Below are 16,701 nucleotides of genomic sequence, written 5' to 3'. Positions count from 1 at the left end.
TGGCACAGGGTGCCGCGTGTGCACGACTGGAGGCTACAGCAGCACCCCTATCCTGGGGGACACGGGGGTGACTGAGGAAATGGGGACAGAGCCAGGGCCAGCCAGCAAAGGGACACGTCTGGCCATGGCCTCACCGCAAGCCACGTGTCTTTGCAAGGGACCTGGCACCCGGAGGCCAGTGGGCAAGGGACAAGGACAGAACAACCAGGGCCACGTGCTTGCTGCTGGTGTGGGTGTTTAGACTGGGCTGCTGCCCCATCCCCTGGTCTTGGCGGTACTGGGGGGTTCATCGGGGTCCCCCGGGTGAGCAAGCACTGCAAGGAGCCCCAGCAATATAAGTGTGTGTGTACACGTGTGCGCGCGTGTTCCCATCCCACCCTCCTCCATAGTGGCGCCACTGGGGCGATGCCAGCCGGCGCGGAGAGGAGCAGGCGCGTTGGAAGGACACAGAGACAGGGATGCTGAGCCAGCGCTAGTTCAGTGTCGGTGTTTATTCATGTGACACTCAGGGTGGGGGGACAGGAGCAGGGAACAGGGGGACATGGGGAGAGACATTCGCGGTGGGGTGGAGCCGCTGCCCCCAGCAGCGGGGAAGAGGGAGGGGGCCGGCGAGGGGCCGCCGGGCACGGGGAGGTCCCGGCGGGGTTAGCACGTGGATCTGCTCAGGGACTTCTGCACATTGCCGGCCTCGTGCGTGACCTTGCAGACGTAGTTATCGTACTTCTTCCAGTCGGAGGCACTCAGCGTCAGGTAGCTGCTGGCCATGTACTGGTTGTTGCTCTGCCGCTGGGGCTGGCTGGTCACGACGCCGCTGCTGAGGGTATTGCCGTCAGCCGTCCAGGTCACCTGCGCAGCGCCGGGGTAGAAGTCTCCCAGCAGACACACCAGGGTGGCTTTGTTCTGTGTCGAGAGCTCCTCGGAGGATGGCGGGAACAGGGTGACGGTGGGGGCGACCTTGGGCTGGCCTGCAAGGGGGGGAGAGAGCGGAGCGGGGTCAGGGGGGGGCCTGTGCCCCCCCACAGCCCCCTGCCTGCCTGCCTGCCCTGCCTGCCCAGCTGGCGCTGCCCTGAAACACTGCACTTCCCCCACAGCTCAGAGTTTGTAGTTGATAACTACAATGTATTTAGATTTGGGATACATCTATATATATGTTATATACATAAAAAAGATATATATGTATACATTAAAAAAATATGTATATATGTGTAACACACATATATCCCATATATACTTTCATATATGTTATATATACACACTATATGTATATATGTGCATATACACATTATATATTATAGATATCTATATATACAGCTAATATACATCATATATGTCTATTATATATTATATATATAAAATATACCATATACCACATATGTCTTATATATTGTTATACAAATATATGTATAAAATTATATATAATTTATATAATATAGATATTTATTTATGTTTCATATATAAAATATATATGTTATATATTTTTATATACATAATATATACTCATATATTGATATATATTATATATATAAAATATATATTCATATATATTTATATATATATAAATATAAAAAAATATATATTTAAAACCTCCAAATCTCTGGTTAGTTGCCATAAACCAATTTCTTTCCCTTTGCAAGGCAGTTTTTTTAAAAATAAAAATTTCAAAGACAAATCATCCTGTGTTCTGCCCAGTTCTGCTTTCAGACACTTTCAGACTTGTCTCAGAAGAAGTACAACTAAGAATCACCCAAAAGAAGATGAAGAAAAGAAGTTTGGTCTTTCCAAGGGGGTTCTGCTGCCTCCTCAAATGTAAAATGTCTCTATCTATGTCTATCTATCTTTATTCAAAAACCAGGAGAACTCCACCATTAAAAACTTTCTGCTGAAGAAATTGGCAAACTCAATTTTTCTTGATCTTATATCCCTAGTAATTTGGTTCAGACTGGGATTTTTTGCCAAATTCTTTTAAAAATTACAGACAAAGACCAACAAAGATCTTCCCGGCACCATTTTCAACATAATAATCTCAATTTTTGACACGGCTTACCTGGAGAACGGGCTCTTTAAGATACCCCTGAAAAATTTTGGTTAAGATCCCACGGACGTGCCATTTTAACACAAAGTCGGATGTGACTTCAGCTCGCTCGCGGCCAAGGACAGGCTGCCATTTCACAGCGCCCGCGCCCTCGGCCGCGGGACCCCGCAGAGAAGCCCCAGCTCCTCACCGAGAGCGACCAACTTAGTCCTCAGGACTAAGAGTTGAGGACTTAGACCTTAGAACTTAGACTAACGACTAATTTCTTTAACAAAGACAAAAATTGACTTTCTTAGAGATCTAAACCTGAGTTTCTGAAATAGGCTCCCTGAGACCTCAGACACATTTTCTGGCCAAATTTTAAGATCTTTCAATTGAGAAAATACCCCCCAATCCTCTGCGGCGCGCACGAGAGCCCTCCAAGTCCGCAGGGACAAGACATAGCCCACAACGCCGCGCTTAGTGCCCATCCCCGAACTGGCGGCAGACCCCAGCACAGCGCCAAGTCCGAGAAAAACCCCCAAAATCACCAAATTATCGACAAAAATGTCATAATTTCGCGGTGGGGAAGGAAAGACCGAGAAGAAGTCGGCGACTCACCTAGGACGGTCAACAGGGTCCCGGCCCCGAATACACCACACAGTGATACAGGGCCATGCAAAAACCTCCTGCCCCATGGCAGGAGCAATCCTGGGCCCCATGGATGTGGCAGGATGGAGGTGATGGGACGGAGATGTCCTGGTGGATGCAGCAGCATGAAGGTGATGGAATGGAGGTGTCCAATGGACACAGCAGGACGGAGATGATGGGATGGAGGTGTCCAATGGACGCAGCAGGATGGAGGTGTCCTGATGGACACAGCAGGATGGAGGTGATGGGATGGAGGTGTCCCGATGGACGCAGCAGGATGGATGCACAGTGCTGGCCGTGCCCTGGTGGATGTGGCAGGGCAGGAGCATCAGGACAGCCATATGGGGATGACTGGGTATCCTTGCAGGAGGGGCCACAGGAGAATTGGGCAGCCTTGTCCCCACCATCTTGCATGGCCCGTGTTGGCTGGGCTCTCCAGGGCTGTGGCTGCGGCTGCGTCGTTGGCTGCTCCAGGGACCCACTGCTGCCCAGGGCCACGTGCCTTGTGCTCGTTACAAGCCCGTGTCCCTGCCCATGGTGTGGGGACATTAATCCCAGGTGAGGAAGGGCTGGCGGAGGCTTTGAGTGCCCCTAAGGTGCCACAGGCAGCACCTTACCTCAACCTGCGCTGCTGCCGTGCAGGTGGCTGTGGGCAGCCCCAGGCACCAGCCACCGTCCTGCCACTCCTTGGGCCATACTGTGGCTGCAGCCGGGGCGAACAGGGACCACCAGCCATCAGACAGGGTATGTGCGAGTAAACCTCGTGAATAAACCACCCATCCGTTCCGCCCACTGCCCAGAAACACCATCACTGGCATAAGTGCCATGGTTTCATAGGGGACCCCACTGCCCAGCGCTGTGCCACCCTGCAGCCTGGCTCTACTCTCCAGGGCAACACCGGACCCCGGCACAGCCCACGTCCTTACCTGGGCAGGATTTTCGGTACCTGGTGGGTGGTCGAGCCTCCTCGCGGCAGCTGTGTCGGGGTGCCCTGTGCTGGGGCAGCCTGTGGCAGTGGAGCGGTGCAGCCCCGGCTGCCGTCACGCTGCGCTTGCCGCTGTGCTGGAGCTCAGCGCTGTGCTCAGGGCTGGGCAGGGGGTGCTGGGCCATCCCACCAAGGGTAAATAAGCACTTCCCTCCGTCACACCTGGCATCTCGGCACCGGCAAAGGCTCTGGTGCGGGGTTGTTCAGAGCCCTCCTGAGCCAATGAAGCCTGCCAGCCATGACGGAGGATCACGCCCTGGGATGCTTGCTGAAGGCGCCTATCGATGCCTCAGTGGGTGATGACCGAAGGTCGAATTCACAGGGGGGGGTTATTTCTGCCCTAACAGAGCTCAGTACAGGTCTCAGCACTTAACACCCTGCGGGGGTCGGGGGGCCCGGTCCACAGGCGGAGGGGAGGGCTAGGGGCATAGGCCAGCACTGGGCGCTGCAGCGGAGGAGCCCTGGCTGGCTGTTTTCTTCAACTTAATTTAGCTCCCACCTTTGCTGCCAGAGATCAAGCCAGTGCCCACGGACCAAACTCAGGGCTGGTGCAGCCCCAGCGCATGAGATAGTTCCTGCTCTGCGCTCCAGGTGCACCAGAATTTGGGGCAGCAGCAGGGAAGGCAGCTGCCAGCTGGGGACACCTGAGGACCAGCCGCAGACCATCGCAGAGGAAAATGCACCAACCCAGCAAGCTCAGGACATGGGAGTGAGCCGTTAGGCTCTTGCCGACTGGGCCCATGTTTTGTTGCAGGGTCATGATTATATCTGACCAAGGAGGAAGGACTGGGAGATGTGGATGCAGGGCCAGTGCTTGCTTAGGGTATATTTGGGTGATGCCCAGTAAGAGGGTACAGGACAGAGCAGGTGGGAGGCATTCAGGCACGGGGAGAAGGAAGGGCCCACAGAGATGGCAGAGACTTGCACAGAAGGAGGAGACAGGGATGGGGCAGGTGGTGAAGCACTGTGCCGGGAGATGTGATGTTCCAGAGCCAGGGTTGTCCGTTCCCCAGTGGGGTTAGGAGCACTCAGATCTATTCAGAACCTTCTCGATGGTGCCAGTCTCGTGCGTGACCTTGCAGGTGTAGGTCTTGTGGCTCTCCCAGTTGGTGGCACTCAGCGTCAGGTAGCTGCTGGCCATGTACTGGTTGTTGCTCTGCTGCTGGGGCTGGCTGGTCATGATGTCACTGCTGAGGGTAGTGCCGTCAGCCATCCAGGCCACTTGCACGGTGCTGGGGTAGAAGTCTCCCAGCAGACACACCAGCATGGTTTTGTTCTGTGCTGAGAGCTCATCAGAGGACAGTAGGAAGAGGTGGACGGTGGGGGAGACCTTGGGCTGGCCTGCAAGAGAGCGATGCAGGGAGGTGGATGTGGAAGGAGGAAGGTCTTTAAAGTGTGGACACAGGTGTACCTGTGGGGTTTTGGTCCTGGCTGGAGTTTTTCAGTGCAGCTCTTACCTCCACCAAAGGAGCTAATAGCTCAAAGGCGCTGTGGTCAGCTTATTTTTTTAATGTCCAGCCTAGCAATCTTAAAAGATTGCCCTGGAGGTAAGAGGCCCTAGCTGTCTGGAGGACACCCAGCATGCATGTCTGCAGGATTCCCTGTCACCAGCATCCCACACCTCAGCCCTGTGCCACACGAGTGCGCAGCTGTAGCCAAGACTCAGCTACGCTGCTTTGTGGAGGTGAAGAGGCAGCCATCCTCCTGAGTGCCAATGGGACATGCAGGGGCAACCTTGTCCTCAGCCTGCAAGCCCAACCCCTCTTCTCAGACTTGAAACCTTCCACTTCAACCCTCTATGTATTTCCTCATCATACCATAGAGCATACCTGGGAGCTTCTCCTATGGAGAAAGAGAAATGTTAAGAAATTTCTATTTCATAAACTCCAATATAATCGGGCTGTCTGGCAAATATATAGATACATGTTTACCCATTAACTCCTGCGCTCAGACAAGTTGAACGAGACCCATGGGATCAGTAGAGGGTCTGCAGATTTGAAAGGACCAAAAATATTTTGCAAGCAGCAAAGCCCAATTACCTCATAAAACCTTGTTTCGTCCTGTCAATGAAAGACACGCGAATGTTTCAGTGCAGTTAGACAGACAGAGGACACGCTGCTATAACCAAAAGGAGAAGTTGAAGAAAGAGAAAAAAAAAACCAACACACCCCAAACCGCAGGAAGAGCCCATAGTGCTCCTGGCACAGGGAAGACCCTGTGTGAGCATCAGAACAACTTACTGAGGACGGTCAGCTGGGTCCCACCGCCAAAAATATAAATGCAGTGACACATTGCTGCACAGAAGGAGCCCAAGCAGCTGCTTATGCCCAGCCAGCGGCCCCGGTGCCCCACGAGCATGGTGGGGAGGCAGCGGGGCTCCCAGCCACTGACGCAGCTTGTGTGGTGCTGCTCGCTGGGGATGACGGAGTACGGACGATATTTGTGCATCCTCCCCCCTGCCCATCTCTCCCCAGGGATATCCAGCAGCTGTGCCACCATTGGCCAGGGGCTTGGCTGAAATCACACGTCCTCCAAACACCCCCTGTATAAAACACTTGCTGGCTCACAAGCTTTAGTGAGGGTCCCCCCAGCTTGGGCCAGTCTGCCTTTGGGGGCCTTACAATCAGTCCCACCCTGTCTCTGGGGAGGGGGTGGCAGCTCGCCAGGTCCAGCATCCCCCAGCACTGCGCCCGGGGCCGGGCCACGCAGAGGTGCCAGAGATGTGCCGAGTACAGGCAGCACTGAGTGGGTGGCACGGCCTGGGCTATGGGCAAGCCGGGGGCCAGGAGGGTGCGAGGAGCATGAAGTAAAGGGCGAGTGAGAGCAGCAGGTCCCAGTGCACGCGTGTGCTGAGAGGGAACACACGTTACTGCCACGGTGAGCGCAGCGGAGGGCAGGCAGCCCGTGTGCTGCTGGTCCAGCCCTGGGCACCATCCTGTCTTTGGGAGCTGAGCTGGATGGTGCCGGAGCAGCCTTCAGCACCAAGCGGAGCACTTTCAAACCCATCTCACCCAATTCTGCCAAGGTGGTGGCTGCTTCCCAAGGCACTGGGGGTGGAGGATGGTACTGCTCTACCAACTAAGCCAGCTCCAGAGCAGCAGGGAGGAGCAGCACGGACAGAAGGGCATGGCAGACATGTTTTCCTTACACAGGAGTCAGGGAGACCACAGAGACCTGCAGGTTTGCACCAAGCACCCTGCCAGCACTATCCCCTACCCACCCAGGAATTCAGCTTCCCGCAGAGCCGCCCCTGCCCATTCTGCATCCCCCAGGCTGCTCCTGGTAGTGCCCTATTAGCCGCTGCCTTCACAGCCCCTTGGAGCAGCAGCCCTCGGGCGAGGGCTCCTGGGAGCATCTGCCAAGGGCCAGGGAACGCAAAGGGGGTTGGAGAGCAGGTGGCAGAGGCTGTTGGTAAAGAGGAAGAGCTGGGACTAGCAGAGAAAAGCATTCAAGGGATGCCGATGCCTACATACAACTGGAATAGCCAAGGCAGGGGAGAGCCAGGATGGGTTTCAGCTAAGACCGATTAACTTCAAATTCCCCAGGGAAAGCTTGGCTGCTGCTTTATAAATTGTTTTCCCAGTGTGGTGCAAATCTCACAGGGCACAGTGTGCTTGGCTGGGAGCAAACAAGCTCTTGGAGTGCTGAATTTCAATAGCACCAAGTTAAATTGAACTCAAAAATATTCAAATGCTGTGGTTTGTGCAAGTGGTTATAGAAAGAGGCAGAGTCAGTGAACCTCCCGAGTCACTAGAAAATAAATGATGCTTCAAGGATTTTGTGGTTTGAGGCACTTTCTGTTTCAGAGGTTTGGTTTGCCTCTGGGTAGGCTTATACATTGGTGCAAAGGCTGAAACCAGCCCCCCAAAAAAATCAGTGAAATTGTCTATGCAAATCATTTAGCTGAAGCCAATGCCATCTATTGTGGATGACCAGTTTCTGAGCATTTCTCAGACTTTGATGGGGTTTTGGTTCCATTTTAGGGAAGGACAATAAAGGGGGACAACATTCAGCTCGAAGGTCCAGCTCTTCTCCTCGGAGGGAGGCATGGAGGAGGAGCGATGCTGTGCTCGATGTACCAGGGTTGTTGGCCCTTCAGCACCTGCCTGGCACATGGCCTCGGTGGGAGCAGGGGCAGGTGAGGGGGTGCTGGTCCTGGGGGGGCACTGGGGAGGCTACACATGACTGCTGTGTCCCAGCTGCTGGGGATGAGGAGCAGAGGCCATGCCAGGCACTCTCCGCTGCTGCCACGTGGGTCACCCAGACATGGCAGGAAGCAAATAAGAAGGGAAAGGGCAGGATGTGACGAGCAGCCTTGAAGCATAAACTGTCCTGAGAATACCCTGGCGAGGCTTGTGCAAACAGCTACCACCAGAAAACACATCCTTTATGGGCTAATATCAGCACTGGCTGGGGGGAGCAGGAGCCCAATGCCTGGGGGGGCTGTACAGCCTCCTGGCTGGGATGGGAGGAGGGCAGGGAGGCACCTGGCAGGGCCCCGGGTGCCAGCTGGGGAGTACAAGGGACCTTGGATCAAGAGTGTGGGAGAGGAACAGGGCTGCTTGGGGTCATCCTCTCCCCAAATGACAGGGGATGGGCACAGACCTGGGGCTCTAAGGGACAGCACAGCCAGGACACCAGGAACAGATGCCTGCAGCACAGGGCAGCAAAGGCAGGGCCATGGCAGGGACCAGCCCCACCAACAAACAGGGACAGCAGAGACTCCTAACTGGCCCCTGCGATGGCAGGAGGTTTTTGTATCACTTCCCCATTGCTCTGTGTCACTGTGGGATTAGTGCTGCTGCCGTCGTAGCCACCACAGTAATAGACAGCCTCGTCCTCGGCTTGGACCCCAGTGATGGTTAACGTGGCCGTGGAGCCTGATTGGGAGCCAGAGAATCGCGAAGGGATGTCCGAGGGTCTCTTGTTGCTGCTATAGATCACAGTGACAGGGGCAGTGCCAGGAACCTTCTGCTGGTACCACCCAGCATTGTTGCTGTAGCTGCTGTAAACCCCAGAGCAGGTGATCTGGACGGTTTGTCCCAGGTTCGCTGACACCGAGGGCGGCTGAGTCAGCGCTGCCTGGACCAGGGAACCTGGAGAGGGAGAGGAGAGAGGGGAGAAGACGGGGGTCAGCCAGTGCCCCACCAGCACAGCCCTCCCCGGGCAGCGGGACGACACCCGTGTGCCCAGAGGGTCTGGCCGGGTGCAGCGAGTCTGGCCAGGGTACCTGAGCTGTGGACGAGCACCACGAGGAGAAGAGGGGCCCAGGCCATGGTGCGATCCCACCAGCTCCGTGTCCCCACACCGATGGAGCTCTTTTGCGGACCCCGACTCCCTTTTAAGCCCCTACTGGCGCAAGGCTCGGCCCCTCCATGCAAATCTGAGCCCGCGCTCAGGGCCGGATCCTGCCCGCGCCTCTCTCCCAGCTCCCTCCCCACTCCCCGCCCAGCCCCACCACCCCAGATGCAGTGGGGCTTGTCCCCGGGCGGGCACAGACCAGAGACACGTCCCAGCTCAGAGCCCAAAACCCGCCAGCACGGACCCCCCATCCCCGGCCTGGGCCGAGTGGCTGCAGGGCCAAAGGGTGTGGGAGAGCTGGGCGCTGGGGCAGGTGGGGCAGGTGGCACTTGCTGCTTCCAGTGATGGGGCTGGGACGATGCCAACCCTCAGCATCCCTCACCCCGTTTTCAGCATTGGTGTCTCAGGCTCCAAAGGTGCCTTCTTGCTCTGCTGCTTTTCTGCCCTGGCTCTTCCCCTGCCAGCCCAGGCCCATCGCTCAAGACCTTTGCTCTTCCCAGCATCCACTCCCCAGCACAACAGGAGCCACCCAGCACCGAGGCCGGGGCCTTCAGCAATGCCTCCCCATGAGCCAGTCAAGAGCCCAGTGGGTCGGCGCTGGGCAAACTCTTGCAGAGCTTGGGCAGCCCAGGGCTCTGCTCACAGCCATCGGGGCAGCCATTGGGGCAGCCCACCTCCGACCTAGGCCACAGGGATCGCAGCCACCTTCAGCAGCCTCGTGCCCAGCCCCAAAGCTGCTGTGCCCACAGGAAATGCCCCCACCGCCACAACCCCTCCCTATCGCTGACACTGCCCTGCCCTGCCCCAGGGTGCCCAGGGTACAGAGAGCCCGACGGGCACAGGCGCGGGCATGGGAACAGCAGGGCTGCGGGGTTGTCTCCCTGCAGGCAGCAGAGAGGGGACCTGCTGGAGCAGAGCACATGCCCCATGGCAGCAGCTGCCTCAACAGGCACGTGTGCTGCTTCACCACCGCATCCAAGCGGCAGCAGCAGCAGCAGCAGGTGGCACCCGAGGGGCCCTGGGGCAACAGTGGGTTTGTGTCTGTATTGGGTCTGGCTGAGATGGAGTTAATTCTCCCCACAGCAGCCCTCATGGTGCTGTGCTCTGTATTGGTAGCTAGCAAACTGCTGATAACACACCAGTGTTTTGGCTACTACTGAGCAGTGCCAGCACACATCAAGGCTGTCTTTCCAACATTTCTTTTCCCCCCCAGCAGCAGGCTGGGGGTGGGCAAGATCTTGGGAGGGGACACAGCTAGGAGAGCTGACCCAAACTGACCAAAGGGGTATTCCATACCATATGACGACTGCTCAGCAATAAGAAACTGAGAGATAGGGGGAGGAACAGGGCAGGGGCATTCGTTGTTTTTCTTTTACAATGTTTGTCTTCTGGAGTAAGGGGTGCGCATACTGAAGCCCTGCTTCCCAGGAAGTGGCTGGACACGGCCTGCTGATGGGAAGTAGAGAATAATCCTTTTGCTTTGTGCTTTGCTTCCATGCATGGCTTTTTGCTTTAGCTACATTAAACTGCCTTTATCTCAACCCATGAGTTTGGGGTTGTTTTTCCATCACCCTTTCTCCCCTCCCTGCCTTACTGAAGAGGGGAGTGATAGAGCGGCTCTGGTAGGCACCGGGTCCCCAGCCAGGGTCAACCCACCACAGTGTCTCACTTGCTCAGTGCTGGGAGTCACCGTGACCTGCTGTCCCAGCTGGCACAGGCTCTGCCTTGCCTTGGAGGCCAGGGATGGGTGATGTGGCCATGGAGAGTGGCACGTTCTTAAGTGCAGTATATCCCCTCTCCAAATGACAGGGGATGGGCACAGACCTGGGGCTCTAAGGGACAGCACAGCCGGGACACCAGGAACAGACGCCTGCAGCACAGGGCAGCAAGGGCAGGGCCATGGCAGGGACCAGCCCCACCAACAAACAGGGACAGCAGAGACTCCTAAATGGCCCCTGCGATGGCAGGAGGTTTTTGTATCACTTCCCCATTGCTCTGTGTCACTGTGGGATTAGTGCTGCTGCCTCCGTAGCTACCACAGTAATAGACAGCCTCGTCCTCGGCTTGGACCCCAGTGATGGTTAACGTGGCCGTGGAGCCGGATGTGGAGCCGGAGAATCGTGAAGGGATGTCCGAGGGTCTGCTGTTGCCACCATAGATTACAGTGACAGGGGCAGTGCCAGGAACCTTCTGCTGGTACCACCCAGCATAGCTGCCATAGCTGCCGCTGTAAAGCCCAGAGCAGGTGATCTGGACGGTTTGTCCCAGGTTCGCTGACACCGAGGGCGGCTGAGTCACCGCTGCCTGGACCAGGGAACCTGGAGAGGGAGAGGAGAGAGGGGAGAAGATGGGGGTCAGCCAGTGCCCCACCAGCACAGCCCTCCCCGGGCAGCGGGACGACACCCGTGTGCCCAGAGGGTCCGGCCGGGTGCAGCGAGTCTGGCCAGGGTACCTGAGCTGTGGACGAGCACCACGAGGAGAAGAGGGGCCCAGGCCATGGTGCGATCCCACCAGCTCCGTGTCCCCACACCGATGGAGCTCTTTTGCGGACCCCGACTCCCTTTTAAGCCCCTACTGGCGCAAGGCTCGGCCCCTCCATGCAAATCTGAGCCCGCGCTCAGGGCTGGATCCTGCCCGCGCCTCTCTCCCAGCTCCCTCCCCGCTCCCCGCCCAGCCCCACCACCCCAGATGCAGTGGAGCTTGTCCCCGGGCGGGCACAGACCAGAGACACGTCCCAGCTCAGAGCCCAAAACCCGCCAGCACGGACCCCCCATCCCCGGCCTGGGCCGAGTGGCTGCAGGGCCAAAGGGTGTGGGAGAGCCGGGCGCTGGGGCAGGTGTGTGTGTGGGGGCTGGCAGCACCCATTACTCCAGCATTTCCACCGTGGGTTGCAAGGAGCAGATGTGCCAGTGCCTGTGCCCGGGATGGAAGGATAAGGCCTTGCCCAGGCTGTTGCCACTGGGGTAGATTTTTGGGGGGGTCATCTGGGCCCAACTAGGGTCTCCCATGGGGGAAGAGCTGGGAAAAGGCAGGAGTAAAGCCCCCATCCATCCCTTCCAGCTCCTCAGCTGATGTTATCTGCGACCGATGAGCACCCTGGACCTTAACGTGGAGCTCATCGGGGTGGTGCAGCCCTGCCCATGCCCTCCTGGCCCCAGCCCACGGTGCGTGGCTGTCCCCCCCAAACCATGCTGCCGGGCACAGAGCTGGGGGACTAGGCCACCTGGGACCTGGCTGCCCACATGGCAGCTCCCAACAGCACAAATGCAGCCCCCGTGGGGCCATTACTCCTGCCCAAAGCCTGGCCCTACCACACATCCTCACCCCAGCCCATGTCCGCTGCCCCGTCACGTTCATGGGGACGCAGGAAACGTCACTGCTGAGAACAAGTGGCACCCCATGACACGGAGGAGCCAGCACCTTTGTCCTCAGCATTAGCGCCAGTCCTGGGGTCCCACAGCACAGCACAGCACGGTGATGGAGTCAGTGTAGTGGGCAGCCCCTTACTGTCATGGGGCCATGGCGGGACATTGCTCAGGGCCAGGGGCTTCCCAGGGGGCCAGAAGTGCAAACACAGCCGACGCTGGAGTAGCCTGCGGGCTCCTCTTGAGCCATGACAGAGCATCCCCCAGCCAACCCTGCTCTGCCCTGGCAGCCTCACACAGCCCTGGAGCTGCCGCACCCCTGGGAAACATCCCCTCCCAGGGTTTGCAGGCAAAACTTTGGCCCAGCTCCCCAGCCCATGGCACGTTCCCACCCCTTGGTGCTGGGCATGCAGTTTCAGCAGGGCTGAACCCCCCTGGGGTGATGCCCTGGGGGTCCTGGCTCAGCTGGGCTGGGAGGAGGGCAGGGAGGAATCTGGCAGGGCCCTGGGTGCCAGCTGGGGAGCACAGGGGGATCTCGGTCGGGCAGTGCAGGGCAGACACAGGTCTGCTGGGGGTCATCCCAGCATTTCTTTACTGAGAGGGTGGTCAGCAACTGGAACAGGCTTCCTGGAGAGGTGGTTGATGCCCCAAGCCTGTCAGTGTTCTAGAAGCATTTGGATAATGCCCTTAATGACAGGCTTTAACTTTCCGTCAGCCCTGAAGAGGTCAGGTAGTTGGACTAGATGATCATCATCTTCCAATGGAAATACCCTATCCATCCCTTCCCATCCATCCTGTCCCCTCTCATCTTCAAATCCCAGGGGACGGGCACAGACCTGGGGCTCTAAGGGACGGCACAGCTGGGACACCAGGCACAGCCACCTGCAGCACAATGCAGGGCCATGGCAGGGACTTGCCCCAACATCAAACGGGGACAGCAGAGACTCCTAACTGGCCCCTGCGATGGCGGGGGGGTTTTGTATCACTTCCCCATTGCTCTGTGTCACCACTATAGCTGCTGTCGGTGCCACCACAGTAATAGACAGCCTCGTCCTCGGCTTGGACCCCAGTGATGGTTAATGTGTTCGTGGAGCCGGATGTGGAGCCAGAGAATCGCGAAGGGATGTCCGAGGGTCTGTTGTTGCTGCTATAGATCACAGTGACAGGGCCAGTGCCAGGAACCTTCTGCTGGAACCAGCCAAAAGCACTGCTCCAGCTGCTGCTGCTGTAAAGGCCAGAGCAGGTGATCTGGATGGTTTGTCCCAGGTTCGCTGACACCGAGGGCGGCTGAGTCGGCGCTGCCTGGACCAGGGAACCTGGAGAGGGAGAGGAGAGAGAGGGGAGAAGACGGGGGTCAGCCAGTGCCCCACCAGCACAGCCCTCCTCGGGCAGCAGGATGGGGAGTGCGACATTCAGAGGAAAATGGACACGGACACATCTCACGCAAATTTTGGGAGCACAGCCCGGCACAATGCATCCCATCACAGAGGCAGATCTGGCAGCAGCAGGAGGACATGGTCATCAGGAGCAAGAGGCACTTAGGTGGCAGACAAGGACACACTCTGAATTTTGTAGGGACAGGGACAGTGGTCCCCAGCCACAGAGTCACCTTCAGTGCTCTGGGACATGAAAGGGAGGACATTCACAGCCATGGCCATGCAGAGGGGACAGGAACCTGCTCCAGCCCCACAGCCACAACTCTGCTTGGTTAGGAGGGAGAAGGGCTGAAAACCTTCCTCTGATTTTACAGGCTCACTTTGTGACTCTGTTCCTATTACTCATTGTCCCCAGACACCATTGCTGCTGCTGTCGTAGCTACCACAGTAATAGACAGCCTCGTCCTCGGCTTGGACCCCAGTGATGGTTAACGTGGCCGTGGAGCCGGAATAGGTTCCGGAGAATCGTGAAGGGATGCCCGAGGGTCTGTTGTCACTGTCATAGATCACAGTGACAGGGGCAGTGCCAGGAACCTTCTGCTGGAACCAGCCAACATTGCCACTGCTGTAAACCCCAGAGCAGGTGATCTGGACGGTTTGTCCCACATTCGCTGACACCGAGGGCGGCTGAGTCACCGCTGCCTGGACCAGGGAACCTGGAGAGGGAGAGGAGAGAGAGGGGAGAAGATGGGGGTCAGCCAGTGCCCCACCAGCACAGCCCTCCCCGGGCAGTGGGAAAGCGAATGTCACAGGCGGAGCAAAATGGACCTGGCCACAGGCAGAGTCACTTTCTGGGAGCAGAGCCCAGCACAACACGTCCCAGCACAGAGGCAGCTCTGGCAGCAGCAGGACGACATGGTCATGAGTAGCAAGAGGCAGGGGGGTGGCGGACAAGGGCACTCTGTCATTTTTATAGGGACAGGAACAATGGTCCCCACCATGGAGTCACCTTCAGCGCTCTGGGACATGAAAGGGAGGACATTCACAGCCATGGCCGTGCAGAGGGAACAGAAACCTGTTCCAGCCCCAGAGCCACAACACTGATTAACCAGGAAGGAGAAGGGCTGAAAACCCTCCCCTGGTTTTAGAGTTTGGGGCTCAGTTCCTATTACTCATTGTCCCCAGACACCATAGTGGCTGCTGTCCCAGCCAGCACAATAAGAGACAGCCTCGCCCTCCAGTTGGACAGAATGCAGAGAAAACGGTGCAAAGGTAGAGCCAGAACAGGCACAAGTGCAAAATGGCATCAACTGGCCACCCTCTGCAGGTTTTCCCCATGAAAGGGAGGCATAGCAATGAACAGGAGGGAAAAAACCTAATCTCAGTATCACCATGACCCTGACCATTATTGCTGCTGTCTTTGCGACCACAGTAACAGACAGCCTCGTCCTCAGCTTGGACCCCAGTGATGGTTAACGTGCCCGTGGTGCTGGACATGGAGCCGGAGAATCGCGAAGGGATGCCCGAGGGTCTCTTGTTGCTGCTATAGATCACAGTGACAGGGCCAGTGCCAGGAACCTTCTGCTGGTACCAGCCAACAGCACTGCTAGTCCCGGAGCACATCTAGGTGGTTTGTCCCAGGGACACGAACACCGGGGGCAGCTCAGCCAGACCCACGTGAGCACAAGGGGCTGCGGCAGAAGCTCTCCCTGCCCAGCTGCAGTGCCTGAGGCTCCCCTAGGCTGGCAAATGCCCACGCACCCAGCCCAGGCACACGAGGCCACTGCAATGCTGCAGGGCCCCGGGGCAACCCTCAGCCTGGGGGAGCAGGAATGTGGCAAAGCTTTTCCCAGACAGCTCCGCAGGCTCCAGCTTCCAACACTGTCCCAGGCTCCTCTGCCCCTCACGTGGATATTGGGCAGCAGGGACGAGCCCTGCCAGGGCCTGTCCAGCACCAGGGCCCCATCACTGGGGACACAGTCAGAGCCCTCAGCCACAGGGAACACGGGGAAGGACCCCGGGAGGGAAAGGGAAAACCCCAAAGCTGGGGAGAGGGCCCTGCCTGGCTGAGATGCAGGAGGAGATAAAACCAACCTCTTTGACACACAAGGTCTCACTTGCATGTGGCTTGGTGTCGCCATGAGATCAGTACTGCTGCCGTCGCTGCCACCACAGTAATAGACAGCGTTGTCCTCGGCTTGGACCCCAGTGATGGTTAACGTGCCCGTGGAGCCGGATATGGAGCCAGAGAATCGCGAAGGGATGTCCGAGGGTCTGCTGTTGCCACCATAGATCACAGTGACAGGGCCAGTGCCAGGAACCTTCTGCTGGAACCAGCCAGCATTGTTGCTGTAGCTGCTGCTAATCCCAGAGCAGGTGATCTGGACGGTTTGTCCCAGGTTCGCTGACACCGAGGGCGGCTGAGTCACATCTGCCTGGACCAGGGAACCTGGAGAGGGAGAGGAGAGAGGGGAGAAGATGGGGGTCAGCCAGTGCCCCACCAGCACAGGCCTCCCCAAGGCAGTGGGATGGGGCCCCTGTGCCCAAAGACCCTGAGGCCACTGAGGAAACCAGAGATGGGCACACAGAGCCCCACACCAGAGCCCTGGGGCCCTATGAGCCATCAGGACGGAGCTGCCAGCAGAAAGAGGCAGTGGGGCTGGGGACAGGGCAATGCCACGCGTTCTGTAGGGACAAGACGATGTGCCCACAGCTCCAGAGTCACCTCCTGCATGGCCTGGCACACAAAAGTGCACATTTAAAGCCATGGACTTACAGAAACCTGCCCCAGCCCCACAGCCCTGCTCAGCCATGAGGGAGAAAGGCAGAAACCCCCAATTTTAAAAGTCCTCTGTACCTCACTTCCACATCTCTCAAGGTTGCTACACCAGCATCACTGCTGCTGTCCCGGCCACCACAGTAATAGACAGCCTCGTCCTCGGCTTGGACCCCAGTGATGGTTAATGTGCTCGTGGTGCCAGATTTGGAGCCAGAGAATCGCGAAGGGATGTC

General features: G+C 57.5%; 1 protein-coding gene across 9 annotated transcripts; it reads right to left on the bottom strand.

Moving 5' to 3' along the window:
• Positions 1–471: 471 nt before the first annotated feature.
• On the bottom strand, positions 472–11,523 carry IGLL1 (immunoglobulin lambda like polypeptide 1). Of its 9 annotated transcripts, none has more exons than XM_054844613.1 (4): positions 11,401–11,523; positions 10,960–11,266; positions 2,633–2,670; positions 472–965 (listed from the first exon to the last, which is right to left on the bottom strand). In XM_054844613.1, exons 1-4 carry the CDS (start codon positions 11,444–11,446, stop codon positions 646–648), a joined length of 711 nt encoding a protein of 236 aa, XP_054700588.1. In that variant the 5' UTR covers positions 11,447–11,523; the 3' UTR covers positions 472–645. The 9 variants fall into 9 exon arrangements, with proteins under 9 accessions (XP_054700588.1, XP_054700590.1, XP_054700593.1 ...); XM_054844615.1 differs by having other exon boundaries at positions 2,633–2,667; positions 11,401–11,481; XM_054844618.1 differs by having other exon boundaries at positions 2,633–2,667; positions 10,963–11,266; positions 11,401–11,481.
• Between the last annotated feature and the right edge of the window lie 5,178 nt (positions 11,524–16,701).

The sequence above is a fragment of the Grus americana genome, chromosome 16, assembly GCF_028858705.1.
Source record: "Grus americana isolate bGruAme1 chromosome 16, bGruAme1.mat, whole genome shotgun sequence".
NCBI lineage: Eukaryota > Metazoa > Chordata > Aves > Gruiformes > Gruidae > Grus > Grus americana.
The sequence above is the reverse complement of the archived record's forward strand: the minus strand, read 5'-3'. Positions and strand labels throughout refer to the sequence as shown.

Coding starts and splice junctions, on each gene's coding strand:
- IGLL1 (XM_054844613.1), bottom strand. CDS start 11,446: ATGGCCTGGGCCCCTCTTCTCCTCGTGGTGCTCGTCCACAGCTCAG. Junction 2,671..10,959: donor TACGGAGGCAGCAGCACTAA/TCCCACAGTGAC, acceptor TGTATCACTGTG/TGGTGTATTCGGGGCCGGGA. Junction 966..2,632: donor GACCCTGTTGACCGTCCTAG/GTGAGTCGCCGA, acceptor CCCCCCTTGCAG/GCCAGCCCAAGGTCGCCCCC.